This window comes from Chrysochloris asiatica, unplaced genomic scaffold (assembly GCF_000296735.1).
Source record: "Chrysochloris asiatica unplaced genomic scaffold, ChrAsi1.0 scaffold00106, whole genome shotgun sequence".
Taxonomy (NCBI): domain Eukaryota; kingdom Metazoa; phylum Chordata; class Mammalia; order Afrosoricida; family Chrysochloridae; genus Chrysochloris; species Chrysochloris asiatica.
The window spans coordinates 1,539,695-1,561,606 of record NW_006408624.1 but is presented as its reverse complement, the minus strand read 5'-3'; the positions used below and the strand labels follow the sequence as shown (position 1 = coordinate 1,561,606).

General features: G+C 45.0%; 1 protein-coding gene across 1 annotated transcript in view; it reads left to right on the top strand.

Moving 5' to 3' along the window:
* Positions 1–6,055: 6,055 nt before the first annotated feature.
* DLGAP3 (discs, large (Drosophila) homolog-associated protein 3) overlaps positions 6,056–21,912 on the top strand; it is a 51,209-nt gene continuing 35,352 nt past the window's right edge. The window contains exons 1-3 of the mRNA XM_006867518.1: positions 6,056–7,162; positions 11,654–11,859; positions 12,127–12,199. Coding sequence (XP_006867580.1) covers positions 6,056–7,162; positions 11,654–11,859; positions 12,127–12,199 — 1,386 coding nt within the window. The remainder of the gene's footprint in view (positions 7,163–11,653; positions 11,860–12,126; positions 12,200–21,912) is intronic.

The following is a 21,912-nucleotide window of genomic DNA, read 5'->3' as shown; positions in this document are numbered from 1 at the left end:
CAGGGAAGAGATGGTTTTCTGAGGTTGCTGGAGTAGTTAACAGTGCTTTCTGCTGTCAAGACAGAAAATCTGGCCAATAGTGGTTTAAATAGTCTATTTCTTATCACATACGGGTCTCGGGGAAGGCTACTACTTGTCTTGGCTCCATGACTCAATGATGCCAGAACTTAGCATCTCTGTTAATCTTTAGGCCTTTTCCTAGTGGTGGCAAAGAGCTGCCATAGCTCCAGGAATCATGTCTGTTTTCAAGTTGGGGAGGGATGGCAAGATATTTTCCAGATCCCCTCATCAGACTTTACACTTTACATCTCATTAGCCTGGCCTAAGCCATGGTATTTTCAGTAACTTCATATGCATGTTAAAGTTGGACAATGAATAAAGAAGATTGTAGAAAAATTGATGCATTTGAGTTATGGTGTTGGAGGAGAAGATTAAAAGTATCATGGACTGCCAAAAGAACAAATCTGTGTTGAAAGAAGTACAGCCAGAATGCTCCTTAGAAGCTGAGATGGTCAGACTTTGTCTCTCATACTTCAGACATATTGTCAGGAGGGACCATGTGTGGTAAAGTGGAGGGTCAGTGAAAAAGAGTAAGACCCCCAACGAGATGGATTGGCACAGTGGCAGCAGCAATGAGCTCAAACGTCACTATGATTGTGTGGTTGACGCAGGACTGGGCAGTGTTTTGTTCTGTTGTGTACAGGGTACCAACTCGATGGCACTAACAATAATAACATTAGCCAAATGGAATCATGTGACCTCTAGTTTTAAGGGAGGCTGGGAAAGATAAAGGAGGTTGGAGTGAGTTTTCACTATTCAGTCAACAATGGTTTGGTGCATATGGAAATAAGTGGGCAGGTCTGAGATATTTTTAGTAGGGAAAGTCCATAGGGCTTGGTGATGTATTGAAATATGAGTCCTCTCCTTCCTTGGGGTCAAGGAGTGTAGGAATGGAGGACGCCAGCCATTGATTAAATCCAAATCTCTAAATTGGAAATCTCTTCCTCTGGTATTTTGGATTTGATTGTGTTGTTGACTATTTGGGTAGTGGGGAATTTAGAAATTCAAAGCAATGGCTTTACATGAGGGATTATGTTGTTTATAAAGTGATTTAATATGCATGGTGTCATTGGATAGTCATTGAAAACTCTGGGAGATAGGTGAGTAGGAATTGTTAGGCTTAGAGAGGTCAGGCCACTTGTTGGGGGGTCACACCTTCTGATCCCAGGGCTTGTGTTTTTCCACAAGATATTGCTGCCTATAAAGGACATGAGAGTCCAAGGTAAAGGACTCAGGGAAATGGTGTATCTGGAGAAGAGAAATTCCAGGGACCCATCTCCTTTGAGACTAGAGCCAGAAGAACATGGATGGATGCCAATGAGCCTGAGGTTTGATAAGACCTTGATGAAAACACAGGGGCTTGGCAGAAGTAGCTGTGCAGAAGGTGGGGGACCTTAGAGATGTCCATCATTGAAGTTCAGTGTGAGGCTCCAGCTGGAGGTAGCTACAAACAAAGCAAATGCCTTGGTCTGGTCAAAGTGCAGTGAGCCTCGGACACAGGTCCTGCATGGGGCAGGGAGAGGAGAAGCATGCCTCAGACAAGAGTCTAGGTATTCAAACTTCTGTCCAAGGCAGGGGGATGCTGACACATGCTTGTTCAACAATTATTTGGGAAGCCATCTTGATATGAAGTCCCCTCTGCTTCACCAGAGAAGGCCATAGGAGAATAATTGTCATTTAGAATCAGGCAAGGCTATTGGTAACTGTGAGTTCATCCCAGTCTCCCTCCAGGCAAGATAACCAGCAGCTTCTCTAGACTAGGACACAGGGTGAGCTGAAGCTAGGAGCTAGGCATAACTCACCCTTTGCTCTATGGAAGATTTCCAGGAGAGTCCACAATCTTAGTCATTGTCTTACATTTCTCAGGGTCAGGAAGTTCTTCCTGATGTCTGACTGCATCTCTTCCACTACTATTAATCATGCTCCCTGTCTTAGGCTGGGATCTTTAGAGGAGCAAAGCCTGTGAGCTGTATATACAAATATATATCAACATACATATACGCTATGGGTCGGAACCGACTCGACGGCACTTAACAACAACAACAACAACATATGCATATAGTGTTGATGTTGTTAAATGCTGTCTAGTTGTCTCTCGTGCTTTGGACATATTGTCAGCAGGGAACAGTTGCTGGAGAAGCATATCATGTTTGGTAAGGTGGAGGGTCAGAGAAAAAGACGAAGACCCCCAACGAGATGGATTGGCCAGGTAGCAGCATCGATGGACTCAAGTGTGGCAACTGTAGTGAGGTTGGCCCAGGATTGGACATTGTTTCGTTCTGCTGTGCATAAGGTCGCTATGAGTCGGTGCCGACTCGATGGCACCTAACAACAACAACAAAGTCGGTTCCAACTCATAGCGACTCTGTATAGAGTTTGAATTGCTGACCTCGTGGCTTGCAGTCCAGTGCGAATCCTACAATCCACCAGAAGTCCATATACATTGTTGTTGTTGTTAGGTGCCATTGAGCTGGTTCTGACTCATAGCAACCCTATGCACAACAAAACAAAATATATACATATACGTAAATATATGTATGTTGTTAAGTGCCATTATATCAGGTCTGATTCATAGAGACCTTGTATATAGTTTCTAAGGAGCGGGTGGTGGGTTTGTATCACTGACCTTATGGTTAGCTGTCCAATGTTTATCTTACAGTGCCACACCAAGATTGTTGTTGTTGTTAAGTGCTGTTAAGTCGATTCCAACACATAGCAACCCTGTATAGGGTTTCCAAGGAGCCGTACCAAGATAGAGAGGTTTATATAAAGGAAATGGCTCACCCATTGTGGGGCTGTGGTCGCTGGCAAGTCCTAACTCCATGGGTCAGGCATTAGGCCGGAGGCTTCTCCTGACTCACATAGTTGCAGGGGCTGATGAACCCAAACTTGACAGATCAGGTGGCAGGTTGCTGACTCATGTCCCAAGAACCAGAGGTCAGAGGATGATGAGTTGGATACAGGATCAAGAGAGAGAGAGAGAGAGAGAGCTTTGCTAGAACATCCATATATACCTTTGATGCAAGCCACACCCCAAGGAAACTCCCCTCATATCAGATCACAAAATGGAAGAGCGTTACATAATACTGAGAAGGATGGCCTAGCCAAGTTGACACATTACATTAACTATCACACCCGCAAAGCTAGCTTTTCTTCCTGACTTTCCGGTGACTATAACAATGGCATCATTAGTTTTCCAGTCACGGCTGCTGCTAACTTCAGAGTCATCTTCCTTTCTGTCTCCCTCACTCTCTCCTTTCTTCAGTATTTGCCAAACCCTAACTCTTGTCTGCTGGAACTCTCTCAGCCCATTCCTCCATATTTCTTATATCCTTCTTGTCTTTGTGCCTGTTGTTTTCTCCCTTCCACTTTCATCTGTGGAACCACACAGCCATCTTGTACTCAATCTCACACACACTTTCCAAGGGGAAGTCTTCCTTGATTTCCCCCTGTTGGATATGGTCTTAACGTTTTTCTGAACTAGTCTAATACTTTGGTACCCCTTCAAAGCATGGCTATTCATTCATCTACTTGGTGAACATTTATTAAGGACCTTCTCTGGACAAAGGCCTGAATTGGGTGCTGGAGATCTAGAGCTAAATGGGACTTGGTTTTACCATTAGGGGACCACATTCTAGTTGAATCAGACAAATTTCAATGCATTATAATAGTTACTTTAATGGAAAGAAAACTGTAGTATTTGGGAAGCCAAGTGGAGAGATATCACCAGAATAAGAGTCTAGAAAATCTTTGAGAGAAGGTAAGGCTTAATATAAGTAGGTGTTAACCAGACAAAGGGCTTGGGGCTAGGTGGAGGAAGATTGTAGGAATAGCTTGTGCAAAAAATATGGAACCTAAAACAGCTCTGTCGCATGAGAGGATTTCCTTGTTAGACTATAATAAGTCCCTTAAAGATGGGGACCACACGTAAATCATCACTATACATATCTTACTCAGTGTCTTGCACATGGTAGCTACTAACAAATGTTGGTGGAATGGAATCATATTTAAGGGCAGTGAAATTGCAGTGGCTCAGCTTCGTGGACAGATCACACAGATACCTGCAGTTGGAGGTAGTCCAACCTGTAAGCTAATTTGCATGCATTTGAATAATGAAGCTAACTTCATTTCCCTGGGGATCCAAAGGCACTGCATCATGGGGGATCCAATCAGTTCTAGTTTGGGAGGTTGGGAAGGGAGACTGTCAGGGCCAGAGACTAGTCCTCTGAGGACTATGGGAGAACCTTGTTCTCCCTCCCTTTGCTTACCATCCTTTTCTTTCTGTCAGGAGCCAGTGGTCCTGAGCCTTCTGAAGTTAGGATTCTGCTGGTGGTGGAGACCCTGACACCAAGGATGGGGCACCCTGGATGGTGAGTGGTGTGGGAGATGGGGGTTTGATTCAGGCTCTTGAGTCAGGACAACTTGCTTTGAATCTTAACTCAGAGTGACTCACCCACTTACTGGCCTTGTGACTTCACCATTTTGAGCCTCAATTTTTCCATGGCAGAAGGTAGATAATACCTCCACCTTAGGATTTCAATGGGGCTAGAGAGGTATGTACAGTATCTGGCATAAAGCAAGTGCTTGAGAAATAATAGGAATAAAGTGAGCTGTGCGCAGGAAGAATCTGGAAGCAGTCTGAAACAGAATGGGTATGGGGAGGTAAGGGGACGGGGGAAGGGAAGATGGGAAGATGAGTACTTGAGGTGCTGTTGTCCAGAGTCGTTGAGGCTGTCACCCCCTCCTCATCAGCAGATGGCCTAAGAGCCTGGTCTGGGATGAGCAAGGGAGCCTTCTGCCAGCTCCTCAGTCCCCGTCCCTCCTGCTGGTACTCCTAGCTCTTGTCCTGGCAGCTCCTGGAGTCCTGATTGGAGGCAGCTCTCCCTGATTGCTGACTTCTCTGCCCTGTAGCCTTGGCATGTCTGGGATGGTGGCCAGGGGCACTGCTTCCAAAGCTTTCTCTCTATCACCTCCATGCCCTGCTGCCCCACTGTTCCTGGGAGGCCGAACTGCTGGGTTCCAATCCCAGTTTAGGCTTCACATGCTGCCTCAGACCAGCTCTCCCCTTCTCTCTCCATGACTCCTCTCCACTGGGAAGTGATAGCTTCCAAGGTGGGGTGATGATGGTGATGATGGGGCAGTGAAAGGGAAAGTTTCATTGGGGGAATATCTAGACTTCCTGGTGTGGCTCTGTGGGTCAGCACTGGACTGTGAACCACAAGGCCAGTGGTTCAAACCCACCAGCTGCTCCTCGGAAACCCTATACAGGGTCGCTATGAGTTGGAACCGACTCCACAGCACTTAACAACGGGGAGGAAAGAGGAGTCATCTCAGGCGTTCCCTCCTAGCTCAGTCCTCAGAGAGGGAGTGTGAGTCTGCAGGCAGATGGAAGGAACAGGGTGTGGAAGGGAGGGAGGGGTTTTCTGGTTGAATAGTGTTAGATATGTAGATTTGAGTTCAGTGTTTGCTTAGGTCTTGGCTGCTGGGAACTGGGACTCTGTGGCCTGACTCTTTGCATTTTGGGGAGCTGGGATGGGGTGGGGGCTAACTCTGGATCGATTTGCCTAAAGTCAGCTTATTAAAAGCTACTTCACCTAATGACTGTCTTCTTTGAATGTTTTTATATCTATTTGGATATCCTTTCATTTTGGGTAATCCAAGGATTTTGAAAAACCCATTTGGCTGAGGGCATTTCTTCTTGTGAATAAATATTTATCAAATTTGCAGCATTTGATGAATGATGGGATTATTTTGTGGCCTTGTGAGTATCTTTTTCTAATATGACTATTTTAAGAGCTTTTTAGCCCATTTGTGGAAAGACAGTATAATTAATTGCTATTAATTAGGCATGCGTGACCTAAAGGAATATAATACCTAATAAAAGATGGTTTTAGGTGAAGTGGCCTGTTGTTCAATCCAAATCCCCTTCTCCTTGTTTTCTTAGGAGGTTCCTGGGGCCTGGCCCCCAACACCATGAAGAGGCTTTGCTGAGGCCATGAGGGGTTACCATGGCGACCGAGGCAGCCATCCCCGCCCAGCCCGCTTTGCTGACCAGCAGCATATGGACGTGGGCCCAGCTGCCAGGGCCCCGTACTTGCTGGGCTCCGGGGAGGCCTTCTCCACCGAGCCTCGCTTCTGTGCCCCAAGAGCTGGCCTGGGACACCTTTCTCCTGAAGGGCCCCTGAGCCTGAGTGAGGGGCCATCAGTAGGTCCTGAGGGAGGGTCAGGGGGAGGTGGGGTTGGGGGGGGTAGCAGTACCTTCCCCAGGATGTACCCCGGCCAGGGCCCCTTTGACACCTGTGAAGACTGTGTGGGTCACCCACAGGGCAAGGGTGCCCCCCGCCTGCCTCCCACCCTCCTGGACCAGTTTGAAAAGCAGTTGCCAGTTCAACAAGATGGCTTCCACACGCTACCATACCAGCGAGGTCCAGCAGGGGCTGGGCCTGGGCCAGGACCGGGGTCTGGCACTACCCCAGAGGCCCGCAGCGAGAGCCCCAGCCGCATCCGGCACCTGGTTCATTCTGTGCAGAAGCTCTTTGCTAAGTCCCATTCTCTGGAGGCACCAGGAAAGCGGGACTATAATGGGCCCAAGGCTGAGGGAAGAGGTGGCTCTGGGGGAGACAGCTATTCTGGCCCTGGCTCTGGAGGCCCCCACACTTCCCACCACCACCATCACCATCACCACCACCATCACCACCAGTCCCGGCATAGCAAGAGGAGTAAGAGCAAGGACCGAAAGGGGGACGGGAGACACCAGGCCAAGGCAGCAGGCTGGTGGAGCTCCGATGACAACTTGGACAGTGACAGCGGCTTCCTAGTGGGCGGGCAGCCCCCTGGGGAGCCTGGTGGTCCCTTCTGCCTAGAGGCTCCAGATGGGTCCTACCGGGACTTGAGCTTCAAGGGACGCTCGGGTGGGCCAGAAGGCCGCTGTCTTGCCTGCACTGGCATGTCTATGTCACTGGATGGACAATCAGTCAAGCGAAGTGCCTGGCATACCATGATGGTCAGCCAGGGCCGGGATGGATACCCAGGGGCTGGGCCAGGCAAGGGCCTCCTGGGTCCAGAGACCAAGGCCAAAGCCAGGACTTATCACTATCTGCAGGTGAGGAATTGGGTCTTCCGCCCTCACCAGTATTATCACCCAGGGAACAGTGGGAAGAGTTGAATGGGGGCCAGCTGTCCAAGTAATGAGGTTCTGGAGGCAGAGAGGCTCTGCTGGGCCTCACTGTGTTACCCTGAGAAGTCTCTCTTTCTTTGGAGGCCTCAGTTTTCCCCTTTGTGCAATGAAGGGGCCCTTTTAATCTGACATTATATGTCAGTGCCAGGAAGACTTTCTCTTGACTTGCTGTCGAGGACAGTCTAGTCTGTCTCATGGGGATGGTGGGGAAATGAGGTTAAGGGTTGGGAGTGGACAGGCCAGTATAGGGCAGTCTGATTATAGCCTCTCTTAAGATTGGAGGTTAGCAGTTGGGAAACACATCTCTGGCCCCGAGGCCTTCTCCAAATCTCTTTTTCTGCTCAAATCTGAGAAGTCTAGCCTAAGTTTGAAGGTGAAAGTCAAACTGACCTTCAAACATGCTTCTTTCCAAAAGCTCTTCTGCTGGAGATTTGCATCCTAGGTTTCCTGTGGTAACACAGCCTATGAAGCTGTAGAGAACACCTAGGAACCCTGTCTCGTGGGTCTTCCTAGGCTGGGGGGCATGCTGAAGTCTGAGCACCATATCCAATACCAGGGCAGGACCTCCTGGAGTTGGATGGGACAAGTGATGGCTGGGATGCAGTCCCCACCCTCTCTTACCACATCTGTGGTGAGGCGAGGGATTCAGATCCTTTCTTATGAGCCTGCATCCGAACCTCATCCATTCCCCCCTGTCCTCTCACCATCTCCTTATTGAGGGGGGTGATCAGAGACTCTTCTCAATATTAACTGTTTTTCTTTTTGCTTCAGGCCCTACCATGCCCTCTTGAGGCATGCTTTCATGAGGTCTCCTATAGTTTTAGGAGGAAAAGTCAATACAAAATCTGGAGGTCCAGCAGACTTAGGGTTATCACTATAACCCACATTCCACACACTTAGCCCACATCCATTCATTCACTGCAAGTTTCCTGGGTACTGTGGACACACAGAGGAAGACACAGGTACTCCTTGTGATGAGCTCACATCTCAGGAAGGGATAGACAGGTAAACACAAAAGGATGCAGTGTGGTGGGGTTATGATAGAAGAGAGTCTATCATATGGAAGCAAAGAGAAGGTATCTCATCTGCCTGGGGAGAAGGTGGCTAGGAATGGTTTCTAGTTGGAGAAGGAGTTAGCAAGTTTAAGAGTGGATTAATAATGGTATTCTTGGAAGAAACCACAGCATACTCAAAGGTATGGAGAATCAAAACTACATGTACTCATTGCTGTCTTTTGGGTGTTACTGGCTTTTCTGGTAAGTTGCTCTCAGTAGGGCTTTCCTGGGTACCTCAATGAAAACTCAAGGGAGTATACAGTGCCCCGTGGAAGCTGGAAGCGATGGGAGACAGAGGGGAGGTTGGAGATTTCTAGGATTTCGGATTTCTGAGTTGGCCTTAGATTGTACCCTCCCTGGATAGGGATGTGCTAGAAGTTGGGAATTGGAGATTCCCAGAAGGGTGGGTCCAGCTAGGGAACCACTACCCCTTCACCCCTCTCATTGAGCTCTTGCCAGCCCTAGAGCCTCAGTGTCACTCCGCTGCTCCCTGCTGCTTCTCCAGGGCTGCTGTGACCTCTGGGGGCTTCCTTCTTAACATTCCCCTCACAGTGCCCTGCAGAGTAGCAAGGAGCTCTGCAGTGCCTATGGATTGGGAACCCTGCAGTGTGGCAGAGCATGCCCTGGCTGTCCCATCTGCTGGCTTGCCTCGCGCTGCCTGCCTTTGGCTCTTCTCTGTAGAGTATGGGGAAGGGGACTGATCCATCTAGAGTCTGGGTTTCAGAGCATCTTAGAACTGGGAAGTCTGGGTCAATATGGGAGAGAACAAGGGGCTGCAGGGGCCGTCCAGACAGTCATCTGCTCTCCTGGTATGCAGGGGAGGCTGGCTCCATCAGACCAGGCTTCTTTGTTGAATTCTCAACCTCTTTGTTGAGACCTTGTTTTCCTCACTGGACCTCAGCCTTCCATCAGCCCCCTCTCTTCTTGAACCCCCATATTTACCCTGAGCTCTTGCTTGTTCCTTTATAGGGTCCTGTACGTTTTCTGTACTCTTGTCTCTTTCCTTACTGAGAGGCCTGTGCCTCACTCTAGGTTTTTCCATGCAGCCCCATTCCTTGCATTGGTTCCTTCATAGAGCCCAATCCCATTTCTGATTCCCATTCTCTCTGTCTCCTCACTTAGCCCCATTTCCAGAGTCTCATATGTTTCCCGTGAACTCTACACTTTCCCTGAGCCCTGACTCCTCCCAGAGCCCTCATTCTGACCTCACATAGCCTGTTCTTTATAGCTGATGCTCTTCCCTAGCCCTCTCCCCATGCACTTACTCCTCTTCAGAGTGTGGGCCAGTCATCTCAGTCTTCAACTTCTTGTCAGCACACCTATCGACTTGTCTAGATCCCCAGTACCCATTACCTTTTTCCCTCCTGGCTCAGAGGAAATGCCAAGATGAAACCACCACCAGGGCTTGGAGATCATCTCCTCAGGACTTCCTCCATCCATGGCCTGTCCTCTCCGACCTCTGCATCTAAAGACCATCTTTATATTTGTTGCATTCTTTCCCTTATCTGGAAAACACGTACAAGTCTCTTCTATCCTAAAAAATCCTTCCTTTTATCTTCTATCTTTTCTTTATACCGAATTTCTTAAAGTATAAACTCTACTTTTTCACTTCCCTTCATTCTTCCCTCTTTTTGGAAATGCTCTGGCAGTGGCTACTAATGGCCTCCTGAGAACTATCCTCAAAAGATACCTTTCAGTGCTTACAATAATAATGTTGTTGTTGCTAAGTGCCGTCAAGTCAGTTCGAGGTTTTTAATTGTTGCAGGAGCAGAAAGCCTCATCTTTCTCCCATGGAGCAGCTGGCAGGCTTGAACCACATACCCTGTGGCTCACAGTCCAGTGTTTATCATATGGAGCCACTGGGCTCCCTATAATAATAATAGTTAACATTTATTAAGCACTTGCTGTGTGCTGGGCACTTTGTATTGACTCATTTCCCCTTCCCACCAACCTTATATGCATACTTATCAGTACTGTTTTCAGATGAGGAAACTGAGGCTTGCAGGTCAATCGATTTTGCTCAAGTTCATCTGACTTGAGCAAGTGTTGAGGCCAGAATTTGAATATGAGTCTATCTAACTCCCAAGCCCGAATCACTAACCTCTGAATGCACTGTGGCATTTGACATTATTGACTCCTTTAATCACAAAATATCTCCTATTTCTATGACATGGATTTCTCCTGTCTTCCTCCTACCCCTCTGCCTACTCCTTTTCAAGTAACTTCATAGGTTCCTCTTCCTTTCTTTGCTAGTCCTGCGTTAAATGTCAGTGAATCCTTTCCCTGATCTTTCTTCTTCCTCCCGGGCTGTCTCATTCACTCCTATGGATTCAGTTGCCATCCATGACTCCCACATATCTACCTCCAGCCCAGATCTTCCCACTGAGCTCCAGAACCAAATACCCAACCACCTACTCAACAGTTCCATGCCAAACTCAAGACACTCAACCCCGAGCCCATTACCTTTTCCCCAAGACCAATTTCTCTGGAATTCTATGGCTCAGTAAGCAATAGCACCATCCTCCAGGTCCTTAGCCAAAAACCTACCAGTCATCCTCAATTCCTCCCCACCCCCTCACCCCCTACGTCTAATCAAGCTTACTGAAACTCCTTAACATCTTTCATTTCCATCTCCCTCTCAACCCCCTCATTGTCATTGTCTTAATTTAGTCCTTGTCATTTCTTGCCTGGATAACAGCAGCCACCTCCTAATTGGTCTCCCTGCCACCACTTGAGTTCTGCCCTGCTCCTGGCCCTCTGCAATCCATCCTCTGCTTGGACTGTTGGAGTGCTTTTTCTGTAACGAATCTGATGACATCTCCTTGCTTAGAATCCTCCGTGGCCCTTCACAAGAAGGGAGGCGGTAGTTGGAGGAATTGGAATGTAAGCAGGTTATAGGGATGAAGGAGAGGAGGGTGAAAGGTGACTGAGGTCAGCTTGCTGAGGGTGGGATTGCTCCAGGTCACTATGACCTCTAATCTTCAACTTCTTGGCACCTGGTATGCTTGCCCTCTAGACTACCTAGGTGGCAAAAGGTCTGTGGAGGTGGCTGGAGTCCTGGTGTGGTGCGGTGGGTTCATGTACTAGACTGCAAGGTCGGTTTGAACTGCAAGGTTGGCAGTTCAAGCTCACCAGCCACTCTTCAGAAACCCTATACAGGGTCACTGTGAATTGGAACCAACTCCATAGTACATTATGGAGAGCATGGCTTGAGACCTCTTTTGATTCTACGACTGCATGTTTCTGGACGTGGCCCGAGAACGGCACATCGTAGTGGCAGTGGGGAAAGAGGGTTCTGGGGTACTGGTGTTTAGATTTAGTAGGAGTGGGTTTTGAGAGACAGAGGTCTCTGTTCCCACAGGTGCCGCAAGATGACTGGGGGGGCTACCCAACTGGTGGAAAGGATGGAGAGATCCCCTGCCGCAGGATGCGGAGCGGCAGTTACATCAAAGCCATGGGGGATGAGGAGAGTGGAGACTCGGATGGCAGCCCCAAGACATCTCCCAAAGCAGTTGCCCGGCGCTTCACCACCCGCCGCTCCTCCAGTGTGGACCAGGCCCGGATCAAGTAAGGATGGGGCGGGGCAGTGGAGTAGTGGGGGTGGATGAGAGAAGTTTATAATGGATCCTTCCTTGCAGGAGAGTGTGTAGACTGGGGAGCCTTTGGAGAGGGTTGTCTCACTCTGTCCCTTGTTAGGGAGGTTCTAGGTGATGGCCCCTTTCTAAGTGTTTCATTGGGGGAATCTCTTTAGGTACCCTGAGGAGACCTCTACCTGTTTAGGGCCCCAGTGCTGGTTGAACCCTGTTCTAACTTTAGAATCTCAACCTTTCCCAGCTGCTGTGTCCCACCCCGGATCCACCCCAGGAGCTCCATCCCTGGCTATACCCGTTCCCTCACCACCGGACAGGTAAGAAGAGGCCATGGATACCTGAAGGAATTGCCAGGAAGAGGGGTTCTGTCAATACTGGGCATAGGCCTAAAGAATCAAAGGACTTTCTTAAATATAGACAGCTCAGGTCCGGTTCCAAGGTGGCTGCGAAGGCTGCCTCAGGATTCCTGGTGCAGACTCTGGGTTTGAGGGTCTCAGAGAATCACATCGTTAAAACTTGCTAAATTCCCTCAAAGTGATGAGTATATAAAAGCAGCATCTCTTTTCTGAGGTTCCCCAGCCCTCGTTTGGCTTGATTGCTCCCAGCCTACCCCTAGCCCACCCTCCATGCAAAAGGAGGGGTTGCTCTATACACACAAGGGATTGTTGCTGTTGTTAGGTGTCCTTGAGTTGGTTCTGACTCAACAGTGATCTCAGGCATAACAGAATCAAACATTGCTGAAGCAATCCTGTGCCATCTGCAGAACTGTTACGTTAGAGGCCACTGTTGCTTTCTACTCCTATAAAGATTTACACCCTCGGAAACCCTGTACAGGGTTGCTATGGGTCGGAACCGACTCGATGGCACTTAACAACAACAACAACAACTGTTGCTAACTGTGTCGGTTTATCTCAGGGTGTTTCTTCTTTTTCCCTGACTCTACACTTTACCAAGAATGTTGTCCTTCTCAAGAAATTGGTCCTTCCTGACAATATGTCCAAAGTACAAGAGATGAAGTCTCTCCATCTTCATTTCTAAGGAGAGTTCTGGCTGTATTTCTTCCAACACAGATTTGTTTGTTCTCTGGCAGTCCCTAGTACTGTCAATATTCTTCTCCTATAGTATACATCAATACTGTATTTCAAATGCTTCAGTTCTTCTGAAGTCTTCCTTACTCATTGTTCAACTTTCACATGCATATGTGGTAATTGAAAATATCTTGGCTGGGTCAAGTTCACTTAAGTCCTCAAAGTGACATCTTGGCTCTTTAACACTCTACAGTAGATTTGATTTCTTGACTGCTGCTTCCATGAGTGTTGTTTGTAGATCCAAGCAAAATGAAGTCTTTGACAGCTTCAATCTTTTCTCCATTTATTATGAAGTTATTTATTGGTCTAGTTGTAATGGTTCTAATTTTCTTTACATTGAGGTGCAATCTCTACTGAAGGTTGTATTCTTTGATATTCATCAGTAAATATTTCAAGTCCACATTTCCTGAAAGCAAGGTTGTATCATTTGCATATCTCAGTTTGTTGATGATTCTTCCTCCAATCCTGATGCCACATTTTTTCTTCATATAACTCCGTTTTTTAGATCATTTGCTCAACGTATAGATGGAATAAGGTTGGTGAAAGGATACAACCCTGACACACATCTTTTCTGATTTTAAACCATTCAGCATCCCTTTGCTATGTTCTAACCAGAACCTCTTGGTCTATGTATAAGTTCCTCATGAGCACAATTATGTATTCTAGAATTCCCATTTTTCTCAATGTTATGATCCATATAGTTGAATACTTCTGCATACTCAGTAAAGCACAAATAAACATCTTTCTGGTATTCTCTGCTTTCAGCCAAGATCCATCTGATGTTAGCAATGATATCCCTTGTTCCACATCCTCTTCTGAATCTGGCTTGAATTTCTGACACTCCGTGTCAATATACTGCTGCAATTGTTTTTAAATAATTTTAAGCAAAATTTTACTTGCATGTGATAGTAATGACATAGTTTGATGATTTCTGCATTCTGTTGGGTCACCTTTGTTTGGAATGGGCACAAATATGGATCTCTTCCAATTGACTGGCCTTCCAAATTTTTTGGTATAAATGAATGAATGCTTCCAGTGCTGCATCAGTTTGTTGAAACATTTCAGTGTGTATTCTGTCAATTCCTAGAGTCTTGTTGTTTTTTTGGCCAATGCCTTCAGTGCACCTTGGACTTCTTTCTTCAGAATCATTGGTTTTTGATCAAATGCTGCCTCTTGGATTAGTTGAACATTGAACATTGAACTTTTTTTTGGTACAATGACTCCGTATGTTCCTTCCATCTTCTGTTGATGCTTCCTGCTTCATTCAACATTTTGCCCATGGAATCCTTCAATATTGCAATCAGAGGCTTCACTTTTTTCTTTAGTTCTTTTAACTTGAGAAATGCTGAGTGTATTCTTCCCTTTTGATTTTCAAATTGCAGGTCTTTGTATACTTTATTATAACACTTAACTTTGTCTTCTCTAGCTGCCCTTTGACATTTTCTGTTCAGCTCTTTGACTTCCTCATTTCCACTCACTTTAGCATCTTAAGAGCAGTTTTCAGGGTATCTTCTGATACCCATTTTGGTTTTTTCTTTAATTCATGTCTTTTTAATGACCTTTTGCCTTCTCCATGCATGATATTCTTGATGTAACCCACATCTCCTCTGGTCTTCAGTCATTAGTGTATAATACATCAATTCTGTTCTTGAGATGGTTTTTAAATACAGGTGGGATAAATGAAGGCCATATTTTAGTTATTGTATACTTTAAAAATTGTCTTCAACTTCAGTCAGAACTTGCAAAAGAGTAATTGATGGTCTGTTCCATATCCCCTGGATAGTGATACTGAGCTTCTCTATCATCTCTTAGCACAGATGTAATCAGTTCGATTCATGTGTATTCCATTTGGTGAGCTACAGGTCTATCTATAGTCACTATCAATGCTGTTGGAAAGCTGTATTTGCAAGGAATATGTCATTTAGCTTGCTAAATTCTAAAAATATCTTTAGCATCATTTTATCACCAAGGCTGTATTATTCAACTACTGATCCCTTCTCTTTGTTTCTCTTACATTCCAATCACCAATAATTATCAATGCACTGGACCTCAAGATCAGTTTGAACCACAAGGTTGGTGGTTGAAACTCACCAGCTGCTCCTCAGAAACGTTACACAGGGTCGCTATGAGTTGGAATTGACTCAACAGCATTGAACAACACCAACAATAGTCATATTTACTGATTCTCTCTATAGGCCTATGGATATTATCACAGTCAGGATTGTATTTCTTTCTTTCTGTATTATAAAGATTTTATTGTGAATTGAGTGAAAGTTTACAGGGCAGATCATGAGTTTTACATTCAACAAATTATATACTTTGTTTCATTGTTATTGTTGCTGTTAGGTGCCATCGAGTTGTTACTGACCCATAGAGACCTTATGCACAGCAGAATGAAACAGTACCCAATCCTGGGCCAACCTCACCACTGTTGCTATGCTTGAGTCCATCGATGCTGCCACTTGGCCAATCCATCTCGTTGGGGGGTCTTCCTCTTTTTATCTGACCCTTCACCTTACCAAACATGATATCCTTCTCCAGCGACTGGTCCCTCCTGACAATATGTCTGAAGCATGAGAGACAAAGTTTGGCCATCTTGGCCTCCAAGGAGCACTCTGGCTGCCCTTCTTCTTCTTCTTCTTTTTTTTTTTTAAATGTTTTATTGTGAATTATGTGATAGTTTACATGGGAGAACACTAGTTTTACATTCATCCTGTTGTATATTGTTTCATTGCCCGGTCGTCAGCACACAGCCCCTCTCCCTCTCTGTGTCCAAAGTCCTCAACTGCTCCATCTCTCCACTTCATCGTCTCTGCCTCCATCTCAGGCATCACTGCTTCTCTGGGTAGGGTCCTGCTCTCCTCTCTTCTCCCTTGATGGTCCCAGGGACCTACGCTCCTAGACTGAAAAGCTAATCACTCCCTTCCTTGCTACAAAACATCTACCTTCACATTTCCAACCCTCATAAGTGGTCCTGATAACAATTATTCACTATTGTATCACAAGAGACCCATCCGCATTTCATTTCATCACTGGCTACCCTTCTTTCAAAACAGATTTATTGGTTCTTTTGGCAGCCCATGGCACTTTCAATATTCTCCTTCAACACCATAACTCAAAAGCATCAATTCTTCTATGGTCTTCCTTATTCACTGTCCAGCTTTTGCATGCATTTGTGGTTATTGAAAATACCATGGCTTGGGTCGGGCGCACCTTAGTCTTCAAACTGACATCTTTGCTCTTTAACACTTTAAAAATGTCTTGTGCAGCAGATTTGCCTAATGCAATACGTCGTTTGATTTCTTGACTGCTGCTTCCATGAGTGTTGATAGTTGATCTAAGAAAAATGAAGTTCTTGACAACTTCAATGTTTTCTCCATTGATAAGAATGTTGTTTATTGGTCCAGTGGTGAGGATTTTTGTTTTCTTTACATTGAGAGGCAATCCATACTGAAGGCTGTGTTCTTTGATCTTCATAAGTAAATGTTTTAAGTCCTGTTCACTTTCAGCAAGCAAGGTTGTATCATCTGCATATCGCAGATTGTTAATGAGTCTTCCTCCAATCCTGATGCCACGTTTTCTTGGTATAACCCAGCTTCTTGTATTATTTGCTCAGTATACAGGTTGAATAAGTATGGTGAAAGAATACAACTTTGTCGCACACCTTTCTTAATTTTAAACCATTCAGTGTTCCCATGTTCTGTTCGAACAACTGCTTCTTGGTCCAGGTATGGATTCCTCATGAGCACAATTAAGGTGTTTCGGAATACTCATACTTCACAATGTTGTCCATAGCTTGTCATGATCCACACAATTGAAAGCCTTTACGTAGTCAATAAAGCACAGGTAAACATCTTTTTTTGTTTCATTACAATGATTATAATCCCCTCCATGTACCATCAGTTAACAGTATATCTTTCTATTTATTTTAGCTCTTTTTTTAAAAAAACACTCAGGGATATATAATTTAAACCACCTAAGGGCACATTCTGTAAGCCTGCCTCCTGGCCGTCAGCTCTCAGTCCCTCTTTTTCCATGAATCTAGAGTCCTCAGCTGCTCCCATTTCTGCCTCCATCTCTGGTGTCGCTGCTTCTCCGATAGGGTCCTGCATTCTGCTGTGCTCTTCTCCCTTGATGGTCCTAGGGTCCTTTGTTTCTGGACTGTAAGATTAACTACACCCTCATTTTGTTACAAAACTTCCACCTTTACAGTTGTGACAGTTGCAATTAGTCATAATAACAATTACTCACTATTGAATCATAAGAATCTTATTCCCATCTCGTTTCACCAGACGCATCTAGACAAGATGAAAACTATTTAGTGGGGATTTTATGTTCCCCTATACAGTCTTAAACTAAACTCCCTCTTGAAAACTTGTAAGCCAGTCATTTCATTCCTTTATCATTCGCTCATTTTAGGTAGCCAGTGTCTAAGTTGCTCATCCCTATCTACCCTGTATACAAAGGAGATAGCATTGATACTTGATGTGAAGACTCCTTCCCTCTCTGTTGGTATTTTGAGCTACTACCTCCATGAGTATAAGCCAAGTTCATCAAACTGTAGCAATTTACCTCTAGTCGAGTTCTGATCATCAAGCCATCGAGGCTAAGTCAAATGGGTATGGTCTGCAAGTTTGGGTGTTCTTGTGCATCTCCCCTCACTTCTTATCAGCTAGATGCTTCACTCTCAGCTGTAACCCTCTTTGGCTATGCCCTTGTCCTTGGGTTCAGGTGCCCCAGGTCTCACCACACTTCAGACCAACCACCCCTTCCTCGTCTCTCTCTCATCTCCAGGTCAACAGGAGTCAATGGACTGGGGTTGAACTCAGCCCATTTCTTCATTGCTGCCTTTCTCCCTCTTTCACTCACCAGTAGACCAATGTGGTCACCAGCAAGCTTACATGCCTGCTAATGTTTTCCCTTTGAGTTTCAGTCATTGAGGGGGGTTTGTCCTGAAGGGACTTGATTGCTTGTCTTGATGGCTTCCCAGCAAACAACTTGCTGATTCTTGTAGTAGCCAACCATACTACCATTTTTGTTTTGGGTTTTTCCTGATGATCTTTCTTTGAAGCTGTATCTTCTGTTGCTCTAGCTGTTCCAGACTGGTCTGCTTGTCCTTGCTAGTGGGAATGACCCACCTCATAAGGTTCTGCATGGGGCTCGGGATTCTACCTAAAATCCTATACACTACAAAGGCTCTGCAAGAGGCCTATTTCACTGGGTAAGTTCTAGAACCCCTTTTAGGTATTCCAATCAGTTATAGGCTGAAAATGGGTTTACAAGCTTTCTGTAATCATGCTTCCCGACATTCCTTTCTATCCCACTTAAGTGTCTATTTTACAATAGTAGTAAAAAACCCCCCAATATTCATAAGACAAACATTCTAGTATTATTTCCCCTCTTCAGACTAAGACTCAGTCCCTGTATCACAGATCCCTGCTGTTCCAAGGTTGAGCATGCATAGGATTGTATTTCAAAAACATCTTGAAATGCTCTTTTTGACAATGAATGCTATGGCATTCCAGTTCCCAGCATAACTCATAGGATTAGCCAATTAAAAAAGGCCAGTACCAGTCCATTTCAGCTCACTAATACCTAGAATGGAGTCCTGGTGTGGTACTGTAGGATATGCACTGGACTACTGAGGTGTGCCTCACCCAAGCCATGGTGTTTTCAATAACCTTATATGCATGTGAAAACTGGACAGTGAATAAGGAAGACTGTAGAAGAACTGATGCTTTTGAGTTATGGTGTTGGAGGAGAATATTAAAAGTGCCACGGGCTGCCAAAAGAATCAATAGATCCATTTTGGAAGAAGTGCAGCCAGAGTGCTCCTTGGAGGCCAAGATGGCCAAACTTCATCTCTCATACTTCAGACATATTGTCAGGAGTCGCTGGAGAAAGATACCATGTTTGGTAAGCTGGAGGGTCAGAGAAAAAGAGGAAGAGCCCCGATGAGCTGGATTGGCCAAGTGGCAGCATCGATGGACTCAAGCGTGGCAACAGTAGCGAGGTTGGCCCAGGATCGGGCACTGTTTCGTTCTGCTGTGCATAAGGTCGCTATGGGTCAGTACCGACTCAATGGTACCTAACAACAAACAACACCTAACCAGAAGGTTTACAGCCATTCCTCAGAAACCGCATACAGGGTTGCTATGAGTCAGAAACAACTTGATGACATTTAACTGACAACAATGTCTAGGATATTAATCTTTATGTGTTCCATTTAATTTTTGACAGCTTCCAATTTTCCTAGATTCAGAAGTAGTACAGTTTATGTTCTAATTATTAATGGATATTTGAAGATGTTTCTTCTCATTTTGAGTTTATCTCATCAGCAAATGAAGGTCTCTAAAGCTTTGCTCCATTCATGGACCATTAAGGTCAACTTTACTTTAAGGAACCTGTACATAGATCAATGGGCAGTCGTTCTAACAGAACAAAGGAATACTAAATGGTTTGCAATCAAGAAAGGTGTGTGTCAGGGTTGTATCCTTTCTCCATACTTACTCAATCTGCATACTGAACAAATAATCTGAGAAGCTGGTTTATATGAAGAAGAACATGACATGTCAGTCTGATGTGCAGATGAAACAACCTTACTTGCTGGGAGAGAAAATGACTTGAAATACATACTGATGAAGATCAAAGAATACAATCTTCAATATGGATTGCAGCTCAATGTAAAGAAAACAAAAATTCTCAAAACTGGACCAATAAATAACAACGTGATAAATGGAATAAAGATTGAAGTTGTCAAAGACTCCATTTTGCTTGGATTCACAATCATTGCACATGGAAGCAGCAGTCAAGAAATCAAATGGCATATTGAATTGGACAAATCTGCTGCAAAAGACCTCTTTAAAGTGTTAAAGAGCCAAGATGTCACTTTGAGGATGAAGGTGTGCCTTACTCAAGCCAAGGTATTTTGATTGCCTCATATGCATGTGAAAGTTTGATAGTTGAAGAAGGAAGACCATAAAAGAATCAATACGTTTGAATTATTGTGTTGGAGAAGAATATTGAAAGTACTTGGAAGAAGTACAACCAGAGTTCTCCTTAGAAGTGAAGATGGTGAGACTTTCTTTTCTCATACTTTGGATGTGTGTTGCGACCAGTCTCTGGATAAGAACATCTTGCTTGAAAAAGTGGATGGTCAGTGAAAAAGAGGAAGACCCCCAACAGGATGGATTGACACAGCGGCAGTGACAAGGGGCTCAAACATAACAACAATCATGAGGATGTCTCAGGACCAGGCAGTGTTTCATTCTGTTGTTCATTAGATTGCTGTGAATTAGAACTGATTGATGGCACCTAAAAACAACAACTACTACTTTGAGGAGGCAACTCTTTCCCAGTCATATTTGGAGTGCCTTCCACCCTGAGGGCTTCATCTTCTGGTGAGCTCTTCATGAGGGTTTCAATGGCTAGCCCTTCAGAAGTGGTCTGTCTCTCCTTCTTCTGTCTTTTTCTTGGTCTGGAAGCTCCACTGAAGCCTGTCCTCCTTGGGTGCCTCTGATGGTATTTAAAATACCACTTAGTTAACTTCCAGCACCATAGCAACACTAAAACCACCACAGTATGACAAACTGATAGACAAATGGTGGCAAACCAGTGATAGGCAGAACCAAAGCCTTAGTGCTGATTTGGATTGGAATTCTGCCCCCACCATCTCTACCCTGTGTGACCAATAGCAAGACACCTTACCTCATTACCTCCATTTCTCATCTGTTAAATGATAATAGTAGTCATATTTTACTTATAGGGGTTTTCTGATGGTTCAGTGAGAAAACATATGGAAACACAAGTCTGTTGTTGTTAGTTACTATCCATTCAGCTCCAGTCATGGCAACCTTATGTATATCTGAATGAAATATTGCCCAGTCCTGTGCCATCTTCATAAAGTGCCCAGACACCAAGTTGGTATTTTATAAATATGAGTTCCATACTAAAGTATAGATAGAAAACCCTTTCCCCTTAATTACTTTGAAGCAGCACAGTTTAGTAATTAAATGCATGAGATGGGTTTGAATTCCAGCTCAGCTTCTTATCAGCTGATTGACCTGGGGCAAATTACTTGACTTTTTGAGCCCCACTTTCCCTGTTTAAAAATAGGCATCATAATAATGTTCTTGGCACATAGCCAGCACTCAGTAAAGGTTAGCTATTTTTACTGTTTGCTGGAAAAAGAAAAGCAATGCAAAAGACCACATTGGTTCCTATTGTTCATTGCTGCAGTCTCTTAGTATTTCCCTGTTACATTTCCTGAGTCAGGGAATCTGATTGGACAAGCCATTTTCCACATCAGAACAGCCAATAATGTGGGCGTATAACTTCAGTGGTAAGATTCTTGTTTTTCTTGCAGGAGACCTGGGTTAGATTCCCAGCCAGTGCATCTCAGGCATAGTCACCACCTGTCTATGATGCTGAACTGGTTTCAGTGGCACTTTCAGACTAAGATGGGCTAGGAAGAGAGGTCTGGTGTTTACTTCCAAAAAAAAAAAGTCAAGGAAAACCCAATGGGACACAGTGATCCCATCTGCAAGCAGCTGTGGGGATGAAGAAGGATTGGGCAGTATTTTGTTCTACTGTGCATGGGGTCACCGTGAGTTGGAGGCCGACTCACCTGCAGCCAATAACAACATGTTGCCAAACCTAAACCCACTAATTAATGCTCAGTCCTCATTTTACTTGACCTGTCAGCAACATCTAACCCAGTTGATGACTCTTTCTTTCCTGAAACATATCACTCAGTTGGCTTCTCGGACACAACACTCTAGATTTTCTCCCTGTCTTCTCCTTCTCAGTTTCTATCACTGGTGTCTACTCAGATTGCCAGAATGGAAACACTGAAGTTTAGAATTTCCTGGAATTCTCTCTGCACTCATTATGTGACTTCACCCAGTCTCCTGCTGCACAGATCTTTTGAAAGTGTTGAAGAG